The following is an 18692-nucleotide window of genomic DNA, read 5'->3' as shown; positions in this document are numbered from 1 at the left end:
CTAAAAGTCTGCACTAATTTTTTTTTTAAAGATGTATAATAACCTCCTAGTTTGGATATTATTCATCATATAGAGGAAGTTTCCCTAAAAGGAAAATAGTAGATTTAAAATATGTAAAAGTTAAAACATCATGGTAGAAATCAAATGGATCCTAGCAAAAAATGTGTTTTTCTTATACAGAATCTTCTGCCTGTTTCCATGATAGTCTCTAAACTCTCAATGGGAATTTGGACAATAGCATTGAGACTACCTTGTAAGAACTTGAAGGAATTTAAAAATAGGAGGAATTATCTACAGGCATGAACTTAAAGCATTGCACTTTATGTAGATCTGAGAAAATTACCTTGTATTATATTCATGCTGCAGTAGAAGTCATCGTAAGCTTCTTTGGGACCCCGGAAGAAAGAGTATCAGTGTAAGCCAAGAGATGTTCATGGCAGTGTTCTTATACCAGAAACTTTTACTGAAATCGAGTGTAAAAAGGTTGCGTGAGTTCATTGTTTAGACAACAGTTGCTAGATACTTCAGGCAGAAGGAATGGCATGTAAAAGGGCAAGGAGATATAAAAACATCGCATGTTTTAGGGGCCAGCGGCTGTAGGGGGTAAACTAGGTTGTTTATACTTTGTTGTGAGAAAGTGCTTCAGTTTTATATTCAGCAGTGGGAGAGTCATTAAGGGTTCTTAAGTAGATCTGATTTGAATATTGATTGGAAAAGTCAACACTCAATTCACTAAACATTAAAAAGCCCTGCCACCACTGTGAACAGTAAGTACAAAGAGATTGATACTGGAAGCAAGAAAGGGAGTTAACTATTACACTCCAGGTGAAAAACACAGCCTGAGTCAAGTCACTGGTGTTGAAATGGAAATAACATGTTTTGAAAATGGTAGAATTGGGAGGCTTAATGACTAAGGAGCTGTGGTGTGGAAGAAGAAGAGTCTTTGAGCCTCAACTATCTGCCTTTGGTGACCAGGTAGAAGATTATATGGATAAAAGCTTAAATTATAACTTTTAGAAATCTAAAAGATATTATTATTAAAATTTGTAGTAAACATATATTATTACCCTGAAAGGCTATGGCTATTTATAGATTTAAGAGAGTTGAGCAATTGTCTTATTAGGCTGTTTTTGTACTTGCAATATTTAGCTGAATAAGAACACAACTGTTGCTCTCCCATGCGTGGGTCTAATAGTAAACTATCAGAGAAAAACAGGGTGTTGGATGGGCTATTTAAAAGGGGGGATATTTCTACTATTACCCATAAAATTAATTAAGATAGCATATTTTTATATAAGCCTGATGTCTTTAGAATAAAGGAAATTCCACCACCACTCACCAGCCAACCAGGGACCTTTTTGACCGCTTACTAAGGTATTTTAGAGGCATCTATTGTTGAAGTCAATTAGTGAAAATGTTGAAATATTTGTTGCTACTTTGTTTTCCAGCTCCATGGGAAAAAACAACATATCAGAGCACTGTTGATTGATAGAGTAATGTTGCAGCATGAGGTAAATATGTTTTTCATAATGATTTTTTAAATGCCAGTTTTCCAGATGAGTATTTAGTTGTGTTTTCATAATTAAATTGTAGTAAATACTTTGCAATTGTTTTCTTAGCTACGGACACTAACTGTTGAGGGTTGTGAATACAAAAAGATACATCAAGATATGATCAGAGATCTTCTTCGCTTATCTACAAGTTCATACAGTCAGGTAAGGTTTATCCAAACACGGCACTCTCCTCCTGCCCTCCCATTTTATTACATGCAATCTTAATTTCCCCCCTTTAACAAGAGAGTTTAAATAATTTCTCCCATAATTGGAATTATTCTCTCAATTACTGGAAATTGTAATTTCCAGTAATTACATCCAGGAAGTAATAAAACCAGAACCAAAAGCTACGCTCTCTTAACTCACGTTAGCATAGAAAACAGCTTTCAGGCCAGGCGCGGTGGGTGGCTCAAGCCTGTAATCCCAGCACTTTGGGAGGTCCAGACAGGCGGATCATAAGGTCAGGAGATCGAGACCATCCTGGCTAACACGGTGAAACCCCGTCTCTACTAAAAAATACAAAAAACTAGCCGGGCAAGATGGCGGGCGCCTGTAGTCCCAGCTACTCCGGAGGCTGAGGCAGGAGAATGGCGTGAACCCGGGAGGCGGAGCTTGCAGTGAGCTGAGATCCGGCCACTGCACTCCAGCTTGGGCGACAGAGCGAGACTCCGTCTCAAAAAAAAAAAGAAAACAGCTTTCAAATTGCAAATATATTCAAGCTAAGTTTGCTAGTCATTTTTTTATAATGCTTAATGTTGCTATTTGTAATTACTTCTCATTTATTTAAATTTGGAAGACAGTGCTAGTGTGATATTTAAGTCCAGTCTACAAAGGCCACATAATTCCTCCTAGACATTATGCTTAGGTTTTAGGAAGCTGCTACCGCATGAATTGTGAGGGCTGTCTTTTAAGATAGTGGAGGCAAAAGAGATTCATGTGCAACAATTATTCTATCTTTGTAAAATAATGTAAATTAGCTACAGGTTAAGCATTGGAAACCCAAAATGCTCCAGAATCCAAAACTTTTTGACCACCAACATGATGCTCGAAGGAAATGTTTATTGGAGCATTACTGATTTCAGATTTTTGGATTTGGGATGATTACCCAGGAAGTTTATAATCCACATGTTTCAAAATCGGAAAAAAATCTCAAATCCAAAACATTTCTGGTCCTGAGCATTTTATTTTACTTTATTTTTATTTTTATTTTTTGAGACAGGGTCTCTGTTACCCAGGCTGCAGTGCAGCAGTGTGATCACAGCCTACTGTAGCTTTGAGCTCAAGCTTTGAGCTTGAGCTCAAGCGATTTTCTCACCTCAGCTTTCTGAATAGCTGGGATTACAGGCATGCGCCACCATGCTGGACTAATTTTTTCATTTTTAGTAGAGACAAGGTCTCACTGTATTGCCCAGGCTGGCTCGAACTCCTGGGCTTAAGCGATCTTCCTGCCTGGGCCTCCCACAGTGTTGGGATTACAGGTGTGAGCCACCATGCCTGGGCACCTGAGCATTTTAGATAAAGGATACTCAAACTGTAACTAATCTCTGGCTCAGAGATTCCCTCTAAAGTAATGTTTAAAATGAGTTTGAGGCCAGGTATGGTGGCTTATGCCTGTAATCCCAACACTGTGAGTGGGAGGCCAAGGCGGGTGGATCACTTGAGATCAGGAGTTCAAGACCAGCTTGGCAACATGGTGAAACCCCCTCCCTCCTAAAAATACAAAAAATTAGCCAGGTGTGGTGGCATGCACCTATAGTACCAGCTACATGGGAGGCTAAGGCAGGAAATCGCTTAAACCCTGGGAGGCAGCGGTTGCAGTGAGCTGAGATGGCGCCACTGCACTCCAGCCTGGGTGACAGAGCGGGAAAAGAAAAACAAAAAAAACTGGTTATAGGAAAAGCAACATATTGTGCATATTTCAAACTCTTTTTTTGTTTGTTTGTTTGAGATGGAGTCTCGCTCTGTCACCCAGGCTTGAGTGCAGTGGCGCCATCTCCATTTACTGCAACCTCCACCTCCTGAGTTCCAGCAATTCTCCTGCCTCAGCCTCCCCGGTAGCTGGGACTACAGGCATGCGCCACCATGCCTGGCTAATTTTGTATTTTTAGTAGAGACGGAGTTTCACCATGTTGGCCAGGCGGGTCTCTAACTCCTGACCTCAGGTGATCCACCCGCCTCAGCCTCCCAAAGTGCTGGGATTACAGGTGTGAGCCACCGTGCCCAGCCTACTATAACCAGTTATTATCCATTACTGTTTAACTAGTTCATAAGTTGTAAATTTATACTTAATGTTTTGTTTGGGTCAAAAATATGTGAGATTGTGCTTAAGGTTTACCTTAAGAATTTTAAGTTGTTATGTGTCTGTTTTGGTTTATTTAAGTTCCTCCTGGAAATTCTTTAATTTTCCTTGTGTGGACAGAAGAGAAAATCTGGCTCTTCATATGAAAAGTAATTCAGAATAAAAAATTTAATAGTATGCTGATTACTTTTAGCTATGTTACTGAGCAAATGCATATTGGTTCCATTCAGTCTCGCTTTTATCAAACATATTTCAGTCAGTGTAACCTAAACCATGGATATGGTCGGTGGTAATGTGCTTTCCTTTTGATATAAGTAAAGATAATCATTTACTTGTGTTTTAGGATATTTGCTTTGAAATTTCTTTTGTTAATGAGAAAAACATGTAAATTATCATTATTGTTTTTGAAATTTGTTTTAAACTGCTTTGTACTTTAATATATAATAAAAGTCCTTTGTTAATAATACTTCCTCCAGGTGAGAAATAAGGCTCAGCAAACATTTTTTGCTGCCTTGGGAGCATATAACTTCTGTTGCAGAGATATCATTCCCTTGGTTTTGGAGTTCTTAAGGCCTGATAGACAAGATGTTACACAGCAGCAATTCAAGGTACGGGGTTTTTTTTTTTTCACTGTAAACATTTTCAAACATACTGAAAAGTTGAAAGAATTCTACAGTAAACATCCATATCTTCACCATTGTGATTCTATATTTAAGATTTCGCTATATTTGTTTTATCGCATATCTGTTCAGTTTTTTATGTATTTCAAAGTAAATTGAAGATATCAACACGATTCACCTTTAAACAGGTATAATCTTTGTTTCATACCGATATGAGAAGACTCATTATTTACTTATTTACCTCTGTTTGTGATCAGTATTTTGATGAAGAAAATGTAAGAAGCAGACTTTCCTGAGGAAAAGAATTGTTGAACTTGAGTGCTAGTGGCCAAGTAGTCTGGCTGGCCTGTGGGAGAGAGGGATGAAAGACCAAGAAGTTTAGAGTAGTATGACCAGCATGAAGGAAGGGCTTAAGACAGGAAGGAAGAAATATGGTAAGTTTGAGCAATGATATGAAAGCTTATGTAATTGGAGTACAGAAGAAAAGAAATGATACAGGATAAGGCAACTATTACATCCTATGGGGATGTAATAGAGTATAGGTAATATATAATGATTGCTTATACTGTCAGGTAGAAAGGAAGAGATTGAGAGTGAATTAAGAGTGAGAACAGATAGGACTTGGTGATTGAATATGAGGGGACTGAAAAAAGGAAATGTGTAAATTACTAAGCTTTTGGATCTTACAACTAGTTGTTGGGCACATCAGAGAGAGCGAGAGTAGAATAGATGATGACATAGTTAATTTGGACTAGTTTAATTTGAAGTGGTTCCAGTGAACTAAGAGCACTGTCAAGTGGGCAGTTAGACATCTGAGTCCGAAGATACCATTTCCATGTATGTTGATGATAATTGAAATCTATGGGCATGGATAAGAAAGCCTAGGAGGAGATTAAGAAGAGGACCAAGGGGCATGTGTTGAGAAACTCCTTTAGAAGCCAATAGAAGAGCTGAGTGACACTGGAGAGGTCAGAAAGGTATCAAGAAATAGGGAAGAATCACAGAAGGCAGGGAGAGGTCTTTCTAGAAGGAAGAGTCAGTGAGTACGTTCATTGTTTTTTTGGAGATAATGAAGATGAACCCTAAACATGTTCCATGAAGCTTGTAAGACAGAGGTGTCAATAAACTATAGCCCAGGGTCAGTTGCTATTTGCTTTTGTAAAAGTCAAAGCTTGCTTTTTTAAAACTTCTGTTGAAACACAGTCATGTTCATTCCTTTATGTATTATGTATGGCTACTTTCACTCTACAGTGACAGAGAAGAGTAGTTGAGACAGAGCAAATGGCTTTGCTGTTTACTTTCTGGCCCTTTATGGAAAATATTTGCAGACCCCCAGTGCAGATGTATAATTCAAGAGTCTTGTAGGTTTGACTCATTGACTATCCTGTTGTTGACCTTAATGAGAGCAGTTTAAATGGACAAAATTAGAGAGGTCAAGTACAATCAAAATAGAAAAATATCTATTAGATCAACAAAATCCAGGTTATGAGTGACCTTATGGAGAACCAGTAGAGAGGAGTGGAATACAAAGTCAGTAACAAGCTAGATTGGAATCAGGTGAGGTGAATTGGAAATCAAAATATTTTGATACTAATAACTCTTTTTATGAAAAAGCCCTTTAGAAAGGATACCTGCTGTCATCAAAGGATACCTGCTGTCATCAGAATCATTGTGGTTAATTGGACTTTCATGAGTAATAAATACACAATATAGTTTTTATGTACTTTGTAAATTACTCAGCAACCGGGTGTTAACTACTATTTAATAAATTATTTCAAACACCAAACATTAGACCCTAAAATTTTAAGGGTGGCACATTTTGTGGTTTTTATGATATAGTTGAAGAAAATTACTATGGAATATGTATTCTTAGAAACATCCTTACGTTTCTTTATTACCTTATTAGTAGCCATTCTTTGAGCAATTTCTTTTTTTCTTTTTGGAGACAGGGTCTCGCTTTGTCACCTAGGCTGGAGTACAGTGGCATAAGCACGGCTCATTGTAGCCTCCGACCTCTTGGGCTTAAGTGATCCTCCCACCTCAGCCTCCTGAGGAGCTGGGACCACAGGTGTGTGCCACCATGCCCAGCTAATTTTTGATTTTTTGTAGAGAAGAGGTTTCACCATGTTGCCCAGGCTCTCAAACTCCTGAGCTCAACCGGTCTACCTGCTTTGGCCTCCCAAAATGCAAGAATTACAAGTGTGAGCCACCTCAGCTGTCCCAAACTCTGTATTAAATGACTTAGAGAAAATATTAATGGATGCCACTTAAATGTCAAGTTAAAGTTTCTAAAAAGTAACATGTTCAATGTGTGAATATATTTTACTAACCAATGTTAAGCATTTAAGTCATCAATACTCATTTAAAATCAACATGTAGGTGTGTTGGCTACAGCTACACGATACCTCTTATTTCCTATGTAAACATATGTATATATTTTTTTCTGCAGGGTGCCTTGTACTGTCTCCTTGGAAATCACAGTGGTGTGTGCTTGGCAAACCTTCATGATTGGGACTGTATTGTACAGACTTGGCCAGCGATTGTTTCTTCAGGGCTTAGCCAAGCAATGTCCCTGGAAAAGCCATCAATAGTGAGACTGTTTGATGATCTTGCAGAAAAGATTCATAGGCAGTATGAAACAATTGGCTTGGACTTCACAGTAAGCAATGTCATTCTTTCATTCAAGTTTTAGTGGAAATCCCGCCTTGTTAAAATGCCCTTTATTTTCTTGCCCTTTTCCAGTAATAATATTCTTGGCATTTGAGTCCAGTGTTCTTTTAAAAAAGCATTTGTTACCTGTTTGCTTTTTGTACTTTCATTGATCATTAAGTACTTTCATAGATAACAAGGTAGAGTAGCAAGTTGGAGCATGGTGGGGAGACAGCCAGGGCTCCACAAAGGCTTACTGATTTGTTGTATTTACCCTTGTTTTGTGTGTGCCCACAGCCTCATTTTTCAAAGAGTTAATTATATTTTATGAGGTTTACCATGCTAGCCAAAGTCACAAAAGATCGACTACTGGGTCCGGGTCTGTAATTTATAGTGAAGAAAACTAAAATTGAATGATTTGACAAATGAAAGACTATAACTTGCAGTGGTGCTCAGGTTGAGAGTTATAGCAGGTTTTCTAGGAACTTGCAAATCTGTATTTTACCCCTCAGAACATGGGGTGAGTAAAAGAAGGATGAGCACAGCCGAATCCCCCTCTACCTTGAAGTGACTATGGTTGACATCTCTCCCCTGGTTTAAAAACCACTGTTCTAAATATATTCCTTTTAAATCAAACATAGGGTTGCTATTTGCAACTGTCTTTAGATTATACTTTATTTTTTAGAAAAAAAATTTAGTTGAAATGTAATTCACATATCATAAATACCACCCTTTTAATATAGACAGGTTGTATGCACAATAGTATATAGTCACAGGACTGTGTAAACACTTGAATTCCAGAGCATTTTCCTTTTTGTTTGTTTCTCATTCTCATTCTGCCTCATTCTGTCCCCCAAGGCTAGAGTGCAGTGGCATAATCATCCCCTGCCTCAACCTTCCTAGTAACTAGGACTATAGGTGTGCACCACCACACCCAGCTAATTAAAAAATTTTTTTTTTTTTAGAGAGACAGGGGTCTTGCTGTGTTCCCAGGGCTGGTCTCAAACTCCTGGCCTCAAGCAGTCCCCTCACCTTGACCTCCCAAAGTGCTGGGATTACAGAGATGAGCCACCATGTCTGGCCTCCACAATATTTTCATTGCCCCAAAACAAAATGAGTACCTAATAGCAGTCGCTTCCCATTCTTCCATACCCCAAAGCCCTGGAAACCACTTTCTTTTTCAGTAAATTTGCCCGTTATTAGATATTTCATATAAACGGAATCATAAAATATGTGGACTTTTGTGTCTGGCCTCTTTCACTTAGCATAACATTTTCAAGGTTCGTTCAGGTAGTATGCATCAGAACTTCATTTTTTTTTTCCTGCTTTTTTCTTTTTAACAAGATTCCAAAGTCATGTGTTGAAATAGCGGAATTACTTCAACAGTCAAAAAACCCCTCTATCAACCAGATATTGCTTAGCCCAGAAAAAATTAAGGAAGGAATTAAACGCCAACAAGAAAAGAATGCTGATGCCCTAAGGTAATTGATGAATGGTGTACTTCAATAGATGATATATAGATAGTAAGTTTTGGCTTTTCTTGAGACAGAGTCTTGCCCTGTTGCCCAGGCTGGAGTACAGTGAGACGGTCATGGCTCACTGCAACCTCCACCTCCCAGGTTTAAACTGTTCTCATGTGTCAGCCTCCCGAGTAGCTGAGATAACAGGCATGCATCACCACACCGGGCTATTTTTGTGTTTTTAGTAGAGACAGGTTTTCACCACATTGGCCAGGCTGGTCTTGAACTCCTGGCCTCAAGTGATCTGCCCACCTTGGCCTCCCAAAGTGCTGGGATTATAGGCGTGAGCCACCACGCCTGGCTGATAGTAAGTTTTTAACATCTCTAAAATATAGATGTATACCATAATTGCTTAATGATGCTTACAGATTGACTTCTGAAAAAAATACAAAGAAATCGAGAGAGAGTTATTACAAAGATTCCTGTTTTCTCTTTGTAAGCTATGGAGGTATAAAACACCATCTTAAAAATAAGGTCAGGCGTGGTGGCTTTTGCCTGTTATCCCAGCACTTTGGGAGGTTGAGGTGGGAAGATGGCTTGAGCTAAGGAGTTCGAGACCAGCCTGGGCAACATGGTGAAACGCTGTCTATACAAAAAATACAAAAATTAGCCAGGCATGGTGGCATGCGCCTACAGTCCCAGCTACTTGGGGGGCTAAGGTGGGAGGATCGCTTGACCCTGGGAGGCAGAGGTTACAGTGAGCAGAGATTGTGCCTCTGCATTTCAGCCTGGGTGACAGAGCAAGACCCTGTCTCAAATAAAACAAAAAGTTATTTCACTGTCATATCTTTTTTTTTTCTTGTCAATTATCTTTTTTTTTTTAAGGTAGTAATATTTCAGAAACTACATAACTGGTACACATCAGTCATTAATTCCTAAATTCAAGTTTAGCAGATGTATCATTTTATAGTTCATATAATAGTAATGACTTTTTGGTCAAATTTGGTATCAGGATTTTAATAAACTGTTTTTGGATTCTTGGTACCAAAGTACTTAAATCCTTCAGTGATGACACTCAAGCAAGAGTCTTCCTAACTTGATTCTGTCTTTGCCTTATAATTAGTATATGAATATGCCTCTTTGTTGTTTTCTAAAATGTCTATAAATAATAAACTCTTATAGCCTATCTAATGTATTTCTGATACCTGGTGTATCGTGTGTGTGTGTGTGTGTGTGAGTGTGTGTGTGTGTGTGTGTACCACTCCCAATTAATTGATTACTACTTACAGAGTTACTTGTGCATGTCCACTCAGGAAAAGTTGAGTTCACTCTCCCTAGCCTTTCATGAGCTTTTCCCAGCATCTCTGTTCACCTGTCTGCTTTCATTCTGGCTTGCTTCTCACCAGGCCCTTTACAGTCAGGTGGTGAGAAGTAAGTGGGGAAGGAGGGTGAATTTGGCTAGAATTTGAATTTCTATTATATTTTTTGATGTTCATTTTAGTATTATAGTAAAGTAATACCTCACTTGATTTTTTTTTTTTTTTTTTTAAAGGAACTATGAAAATTTGGTAGACACTTTGCTAGATGGTGTGGAGCAAAGAAACCTGTAAGTGCAAAAGATTTTTGTAATTCTCACAGCATTTATCTTAAATACTATAGGAGTTTTCTACAAGGAAGGCTATGAATGACGGTGTCACAAAAAGTTGTATTCTGATTTGTGTATTTGTAAGCAGATTAAGAGGAAAAGAGATGGAGGGAAAGTTTGGGATTAATAATAGGAGCAGCATTCTTCAGTAGACCTATTTTAATTCTTGAGAAACTTAAAATTATAAAGTGTTTCACATACTTTTTTTCCTCTTCAAGTGGTTTTATGTGTGGTATGCTTTGTCATTTTTCCTCCTTTTAAGGCCCTGGAAATTTGAACATATAGGCATTGGGCTTCTGTCTCTACTGCTGAGAGATGACCGAGTGTTGCCTCTTCGTGCCATACGGTTTTTTGTTGAGAATCTCAACCATGATGCAATTGTAGTTCGAAAGGTACATACCTTGTTTTAGCTACAGTCTTGGGTTTGAGACTATGTATGTGACCTGAAGTCTTTAAATTCTTCACAAACAATACACACTTGGTTAATAAATATCTTGAAGTGTATTGATTTGAAATTTACCCCGTTGGTTCAGAGATGATAATGATTCATCTAACAAATATATAAGGACATGCTTAGGCACTGTGTGTCTAAACACTGGGAATATAGCAGGAAATAAGTTTATAGGCTAATGGGAAAGATTGAAAAATTAGAAAATAAGATGTGTAGTGTTTCAGGAGGGGTACAGTTTTGTACTCTCCAAGTGTCAGAGGTGAGGTGGGGGATGGGGAGATGGCCTAAGCTGAAGCATTGGAGAACGATCTTTAAAAATACCCTGAGGCTGGGCCAGGCTTGGTGGCTCATGCCTGTAATCTCAGCAATTTGGGAGACTGAGGCAGGCGGATCACATGAGGTTGGGAGTTCCAGATCAGCCTGACCAACATGGAGAAACCCCGTTTCTACCAGAAGTACAAAATTAGCTGGACGTGGTGGTGCATGCCTGTAATCCCAGCTACTCGGGAGGCTGAGGCAGGAGAATCGCTTGAACCCGGGATGGGGAGGTTGTGGTGAGCCGAGATTGTGCCATTGCACTCCAGCCTGGGCAACAAGAGTGAAAACTCCATCTTAAAAAAAAAAAAAATACCCGGAGGCTAAGATTTGAAGAATGAGCAGGTATTGGTTTAACAAAGAAAGGGTCAAAGTTTTCTAGGAGGAGAGACTAGCATGGGTCAAGACTGTAGAGTAAGAACTGCCTGTGATTTATTCTAAGTCAGATTTAGCACTCACATGGCTGTACTGCCAGATGTCAATAGGTGAAGTGTTTTTTTAAAGAAACAGAATCAATTTCTCCTTTGAGTAGAGCAGGCAACCAGTTAAACGATTTAAATTTTTTTTATAAATGTACCTTTTTTCTTTTCTAGATGGCTATCTCAGCTGTTGCTGGTATCCTTAAACAGCTAAAAAGAACCCACAAAAAGCTGACCATTAACCCATGTGAAATCAGTGAGTACTACCAGAAGTAATTAATAGTACTTTCCGATAAAACTCAGAAAATTTTCTTGACATGTATACATTTTAGTTCTTGACCTCAAATATTGTTCTATGGATATTAACACAAAATATGAAATAACATTATGAAGGAAACAGTTGACTTAGTAAAAGCCAGTGATAACTATCTACAAAAATAGATTGATTTTTTCTGCCTTCATATGATTTATCTCACCCACTAAGCAATTACACTAATTATTTCATCAACCATATTTCAAAGACTTAAATTGCTGTTACTAATTTGTTAAATGTTTCTCTTTGGGTGGTGGGATTAGGGACAAGGTGAATTTTCTTCCTCATACCTTATTGTATTACCAGAATTTTTCAGAAGAAAAAACCATTTTTTTCTGGTCTCCAATCCAGGATTAAAACATTGCATTTCAATTGTATGGTATCTTTAATTTCCTTTAATGCAACGTTTAATCCTGGATTGGATTATAGTCCAGAAGAAAATGTTTACAAATTTTTTTTAATGTAAAGTACATTCAGTGGTACAGCCGTCCAAATTTGAGTAAAGTCTATTGATGAAATAATTTTACTGTATTAATGTAAACTTTGAGAATTGTATTTTGATTATTTGAGATGATGTCTACAGTTGATACTCATAGTTTTGATAAGTATGTGTGGAGAGAGAATATCAAAATGTCAAAATTTGGGTGTCTCAGTGAAAGTTATGTGGGAAATCTTTGAGCTCTGTAAGTCTGGAATTATTATTTCAAATCTAAATAGTTTAAACAAAATCAATCCATTTAATTTTGGTGAAAGGAATGAAGTAAGTTTCATCCTTGATCTTTTCCCCCAAAGTAACTGATTCAACAAAACTTAGTAGATAATCCCATCTTCTGTGTTTTGAAATGTGCCCCCAATTGCTCATACATATGTTACCTTGTCTTGAGAGAATTTTAATAGTGTTGTATTGTGAAGACAAAGTTACACTGGTACTGTTGATTGAAATTTGAGAATAACTGTTGGGTGAATGTTTTTAAATTCATCAAATGTGATTGTCTTTTCCTTAGGTGGATATCCTAAACCCACCCAAATTATTGCTGGTGATAGACCTGATAATCATTGGTTGCATTATGATAGCAAAACTTTACCAAGAACTAAAAAAGAATGGGAGTCAAGTTGCTTTGTGGAAAAAACTCACTGGGGATACTACACCTGGCCGAAGTAAGTAACTTACTGTGTATCTTATCATTAAATGCCTTTGATATAACTGTTTTATCATATTTCAGTTTCTGGGGAGGTTCAGAGGCACTTGAAGGTTCTTTTATCTTTACCCTTCCCTAGTCCTCTCTTTCTTTTGCTCCTGCCAATGCTACGCCTCATTCCTGCCTCTTTCCTTGTATGAAAACCCTTAGCCTTTCTGAATCCCATGGTTATATGGCTAAGGAGGTTATTAATAGCTGCTCTAAATTATATTCCGACCTATTAATAATACACATGCCTAAGCCAGCCCAGAGAAATACATATTTTTCTCTCCTTATTAACTCCATTTGTCATTAGGACACAGTGATCTGATAGATTTTTAAGGCCTAGACTGTTACTGCTGTACTCATCTCCCCAAACTTAGCATCTAGTTAGAGTTCATTAAAAGTGCCTTCTAATGCTTTCTATCCATGAAGCTCTAATATTTTTTTCTATGCGTATGATAAATATGAACTCTTACTATATAGGAATATGGTTGTTTATGCTGGTGTGGAAGAGCAGCCTAAGCTTGGCAGAAGCAGGGAGGATATGACAGAGGTAAGCATTCCATTTCACCATGGTTCAAATGCATCTTATTTTGGGCCACTTATTTATCTCAACCTCACTTCAGTTCTTCTTTTTCTTTTTTTTTTCTTAATACAATTTGTGTTTTTCAGTATAGCGCTGCATAAATACTGGTGACTATGTAATCCATTCTCCCCAACCCCTTTATACCAGTGCCAGTTGACACAGATCTTGATGTATCTAAGACTGAGTTACTGCCCCATTCAGCATTTCTTTGGCTACTGCTTTATGTAGTTTGCTGCTCATTTCTTGTATCAGTTCTGTTACAAGTGTTTTGAAGGAAAAGTTAATGACTGATTTTTAGTTTTCTATTGCATATAAATTATGGGTACTCCGTAAATACATATTGGTAGATTTCAGTTAAAACTTGACTTAAACTTCATTTAATTTACTTCATTTTGAAAGTTGACTTGGCTGGGAGCCATCACATACCTGTAATCCCAACACTTTGGAAGTCTGAGGCAGATGGATCACTTGAGCCCAGGAGTTTGAGACCATCCTGAGCAACATGGCAAAACCCTGTCTCTACAAAAAATACAAAAATTAGCTGGGCGTAGTGGTGCACACCTCTAATCCCAGCCACTTGGGAGGCTAAGGTGGGAAGATTACCTGATTACCTGCAATGAGCCATGATCACACCACTGCACTCCAGCCTGAGTGACAGAGTGAGACCCTGTCCCAAAAAAAGAAAAGAAAAAAGAAAATTGACAAGGGTTTTTAAGTTTATGTATTCCTCAAGTTAATGGTGTTGTAACTTTTTCTGGTTCTGAACGGTTGGTTTACCTTTTAACTTCTGGTGTTTTATAAATATGGAAGTGATTTGTTGGGGCTTGATGTATAGTTTTGGGGATTTTAACAAATTGCACACCAGATGTCACAGTTGCTTTCAGTCTTCATTTCCCAAGCAGAACATTTGTTGATTTTTAATTCACAGTGTGAGAAATAGGATTCAAACTTGAGAATCTGAAGGAAAACTTATTCTTACTGTTTTAGCATTTTTAGAGGGAGATACTTGGTTTTAGAAATCATTGTTACCTATGAGAACTAAAATTCATTGAAACAAAATACAGCCTCTTTTGACTATCAAAATCTTGTAATTTTAACTTTTCAGAATCATGTATTTAAGTGGATTTTAAACCCTGAATATTGTTCTTTTTTTTTTAAACTTTATAGGCAGAACAGATTGTATTTGATCATTTTTCTGATCCTAAATTTGTTGAACAGTTAATTACTTTTCTATCATTAGAAGACAGAAAAGGAAAAGATAAGTTTAATCCACGACGTTTTTGTCTCTTTAAGGTAACTATATTATTTACGTATCCTCTTTGTAATGCTTAGTAACTATTCAGTTTGTAGGTTCATAACTTATAAATATTTGATCAAGGCTAGCCATCTGCTTTCATCTAAAATGGCACTGGAATTTACACTGAACATGTACAGACTTTTGTTATTGTCATTATTCCCTAAACAAGACATTATAACAAGTATTTACATAGCATTAATATATAATACAATTGGTAAACATTGTATTATATCTTATAAGTACTCTTAAGATGATTTAAAATATACAGGAGGATGTAATACCATTTTATGTAAAGGACTGGAACATTTTGGTATTCTGGAGTGGGGATCTTGAAACCAGTTCCCCATGTACACCAAGGGATGACTGTATTTATCTTTAATGTTTGTTGTAATTGGCACTAGAAGGAAAAAAATACCCAAAATTATATGTGTTTTTTATGTTTAGTTGCTTTTTTTGAGGTGTGATACTTAGAAAGATTATTAATGTTTATTTCATTGGTTACATTTCAATGTGATATTTAAAATGACAATATGCTTACTATTTTAACTTACCGGAATTGTTAAAGCAGTTCTAAAGGGGAGTACGCTTGGAGTTTTTAAGCACATTAGTAAGGTACAGAATAATTACAAGCATAATTATAATTGAGACGATAGCCATTTGAGTACTGAAGAACTGTCTTTGTTTTTATAGGGTGTATTCAGGAATTTTGATGATGCCTTCCTGCCAGTTCTGAAGCCGCATTTAGAACGTTTGGTTGCAGATTCACATGAAAGCACCCAGCGATGTGTTGCAGAAATTATAGCTGGTTTAATCAGAGGTTCTAAACATTGGACATTTGAAAAGGTGATGTATTAATATTTCTACAGAACATTTCCAGTTAAAGCTATGTTACCCATTTTGGTGGCAATTTCCAATACATTAGATACTGATAATTAAAATATGAAATGTTCAGTGATAGGAAATATGCTGATATGTAGACATTGCTTTTGATTACAGATTACAGCCTAATGGTCTCTAAGAACATTTACTATCTTTAAATTTTTGAAATATTTACCCACATTGGTGGAAAAAATTCAAAAAAAAAAAGAAAAAAGGAAGAAGAATTCCAGTTTCTTGAAAAAGAGGAAGATCCTGGAACACTGGTCCTACATTAATGCACTGTGTCACTCTGCTGATGGTGCATGTGCACTTCTCCCTTCATTAAGCCATTCCAGCTTCTCATTAAGTCCTTTCTCTTAGCCTCCTTATCATTTATATTACTGGCCTAGTCTTCTAAACAGTTGGAGTTTGACTCTTCCTTTTAGAGTATCCCTCTTTTTAATTATACGATGTAGTTTTCATACACCTGCCTTTAAGGTTAGTTTGGTTTTTTGTTGTTTTTTTTTTGTTTTGTTTTGTTTTTTTTTTTTTGAGATGGAGTCTGGCTCTGTCTCCCAGGCTGGAGTGCAGTGGCCGGATCTCAGCTCACTGCAAGCTCCGCCTCCCAGGTTTACGCCATTCTCCTGCCTCAGCCTCCAGAGTAGCTGGGACTACAGGCGCCCGCCACCTCGCCCGGCTAGTTTTTTGTATCTTTTAGTAGAGACGGGGTTTCACCGTGTTAGCCAGGATGGTCTTGATCTCCTGACCTCGTGATCCGCCCGTCTCGGCCTCCCAAAGTGCTGGGATTACAGGCTTGAGCCACCGCGCCCGGCCAAGGTTAGTTTGTTAGCAAAATGCACCAGACTAAAAATAACCTGGTCAAATGTCAGGACTACCTGAACATAAGGTAGATCACTATGTTGTCGAAGAGAAGACACAAATAGGGTTTTTTGGTCAACTTTTAGGAGGACTGCAAACACTTTTGCTTACAAGAAACAATTTTATTTTAAAATGTCACATGTGGTCTTGTCTTCTGTTAAAGCCACTCTTGAGTTACCTGTTTTGTAAAACATAAAACTCCTGGCTCTTGAACTCTGCCTACCTTGGCCTCCCAAAGTGCTGGGATTACAGGTGTGAGCTACTGTGCCTGGCCTTCATTCATTCTTTTTTTTAAAACAAATTTCAGATTTTTTTTTTAGAAACTTAAAAAATTGATAACAGTAGCTGTTCATGTTTATGGGGTACATGTGATATTTTGATGCATGCACACAGTGTGTAATGATGAAATCAAGGTATGTCCTTTTTAACTAAGGTACAGTCCATGGACCTGCAGCAGAGGTCGCACTTGGGAGCATTTTAGGAAAGTAAGATCTCAGGCCCACTTGAGATGAATCAGTCTGCATTTTAAGACCTCAAGTGATTTGTATGCTCATTAACCTATGAGAAAATCTATGTGCGTAAATGCAGTCTCTGTACAACTGTACGTGTTTTTAAGGACTGTTTATCCAAGACTTGGAATTTGAAGATTATATCTCAGACTACTTACTAAATTAAATTAAAATGTCATTCATTGCCTCTACTTTAAGATTTAATCAAATGATCTTGAGAAACGTGGAAAATTTGATTGAGGTTTTGTTTCAGCCTAGTGTACTATTATACAAGATTTTTAAGAACACTTATCAGTCATATGAGAGATTTGTTTTGTTTTGTTTTGTTTTTTGAGACGGAGTCTCGCTCTGTTGCTTAGGCTGGAGTGCGGTGGGATGATCTTGGCTCACTGCAACCTCTGCCTCCCAGGTTCAAGCGATTCTCCTGCCTCAGCCTCCCGAGTAGTTGGGATTACAGACATGTGCCACCACGCTCAGCTAATTTTTGTATTTTTAGTAGAGACGTGGTTTTGCCCTGTGGCCAGGCTGGTCTTAAACTCCTGATCTCAAGTGATCCCTCTGCCTTGGCCTCCCAAAGTTCTGGGATTACAGGTATGACCCACTGCACTCAGCCAAGAGATTTTTTTTAAAGAGCCATACAAAGTATTTACTCTTTTCTGAATATTTTTTGGGAAACATTTCACCTATATCTGGATATGTATGATGATAATGTAGTAAGGTACTTTCCTGGATTAATTGGGTGCTCTAAAAAATAACTGGGGCCAGGCATGCTAGCTCATGCCTATAATTCCAGCACTTTGGGAGGTCAGGGTGACAGGATTGCTTGAGGCTAGGAGTTCAAGACCAGCTGGGGCAACACAGCAAGATCCTGTTTTTACAAAAAGTAAAAAAAAATTGCCGGGCGTAGTGGCACACACCTATAGTCCATGCTCCTTGGAAGGCTGAAGTGAGTGGATCACTTGAGCTCACAAACTTAAGGCTGCATCGAGGTATGATCATGCCACTGCACTCCAGCCTGGGCAATAGCGTGAGACCATGTCTCAAAAATAATTTGAATGATGTATTTATATGTGTGTACATTTCCAGGTAAAGAAAGATATTTGGAGAAAAATGTTCAGAGTGTCATTAACTCTTACCCATATATTTTGTTTTGAGTAGGTGGAGAAGCTGTGGGAGCTTCTGTGCCCTCTGCTTAGAACAGCACTGTCCAACATTACCGTAGAAACTTATAATGACTGGGGAGCTTGTATAGCAACATCTTGTGTAAGTTACCCTACATCTTTTTTTGTCTAACTCGTGTATTCAAACTGTTTGATACTGTCTCTGTTTTCTATTTCCATGGGATTAGAGACTGTTATTCTAAGTAAAGTAACTCACTTCTTGAATCTTGAAAATTTGTTCATACTTTTGTCATCTTACGTAATTGGAGATGGCTCTATTCAGCCTTTCAAATAAGTCTTGAGAGGTGACTCATGTGATTGTTTTATCTTCTCTGCTGTAGTAATGCATTTTAAAATTAAGTGACAATCATGTATTTGGAAATGTCACTTACATATAGTAAAAGCCACATAATACAAAGTTAAGGTATTATTTTTTATACCAGATATGTCCATAGCTTGTGTACTTTAAGATAATCCATTTAGCTAACAACAGTTTTC

At 37.7% G+C, this 18692-nt stretch overlaps 1 protein-coding gene across 6 annotated transcripts in view; it reads left to right on the top strand.

Moving 5' to 3' along the window:
* PSME4 (proteasome activator subunit 4) overlaps nt 1–18692 on the top strand; it is a 114113-nt gene that overhangs the window by 67743 nt on the left and 27678 nt on the right. For all 6 annotated transcript variants that reach the window (XM_017859043.1, XM_017859041.1, XM_017859040.1 and 3 more), the window contains 13 exons: nt 1449–1511; nt 1620–1715; nt 4329–4460; nt 6922–7131; nt 8466–8602; nt 10134–10187; nt 10489–10618; nt 11586–11667; nt 12729–12882; nt 13389–13458; nt 14659–14784; nt 15479–15631; nt 18193–18297. In XM_017859043.1, the coding sequence (XP_017714532.1) occupies nt 1449–1511; nt 1620–1715; nt 4329–4460; nt 6922–7131; nt 8466–8602; nt 10134–10187; nt 10489–10618; nt 11586–11667; nt 12729–12882; nt 13389–13458; nt 14659–14784; nt 15479–15631; nt 18193–18297 (1512 nt within the window). The remainder of the gene's footprint in view (nt 1–1448; nt 1512–1619; nt 1716–4328; nt 4461–6921; nt 7132–8465; nt 8603–10133; nt 10188–10488; nt 10619–11585; nt 11668–12728; nt 12883–13388; nt 13459–14658; nt 14785–15478; nt 15632–18192; nt 18298–18692) is intronic.

This window comes from Rhinopithecus bieti, unplaced genomic scaffold (assembly GCF_001698545.2).
Source record: "Rhinopithecus bieti isolate Rb0 unplaced genomic scaffold, ASM169854v2 scaffold_47995, whole genome shotgun sequence".
Taxonomy (NCBI): domain Eukaryota; kingdom Metazoa; phylum Chordata; class Mammalia; order Primates; family Cercopithecidae; genus Rhinopithecus; species Rhinopithecus bieti.
Note: the sequence above shows the minus strand (reverse complement) of the source record. Positions and strands in the feature narration are given on the sequence as shown.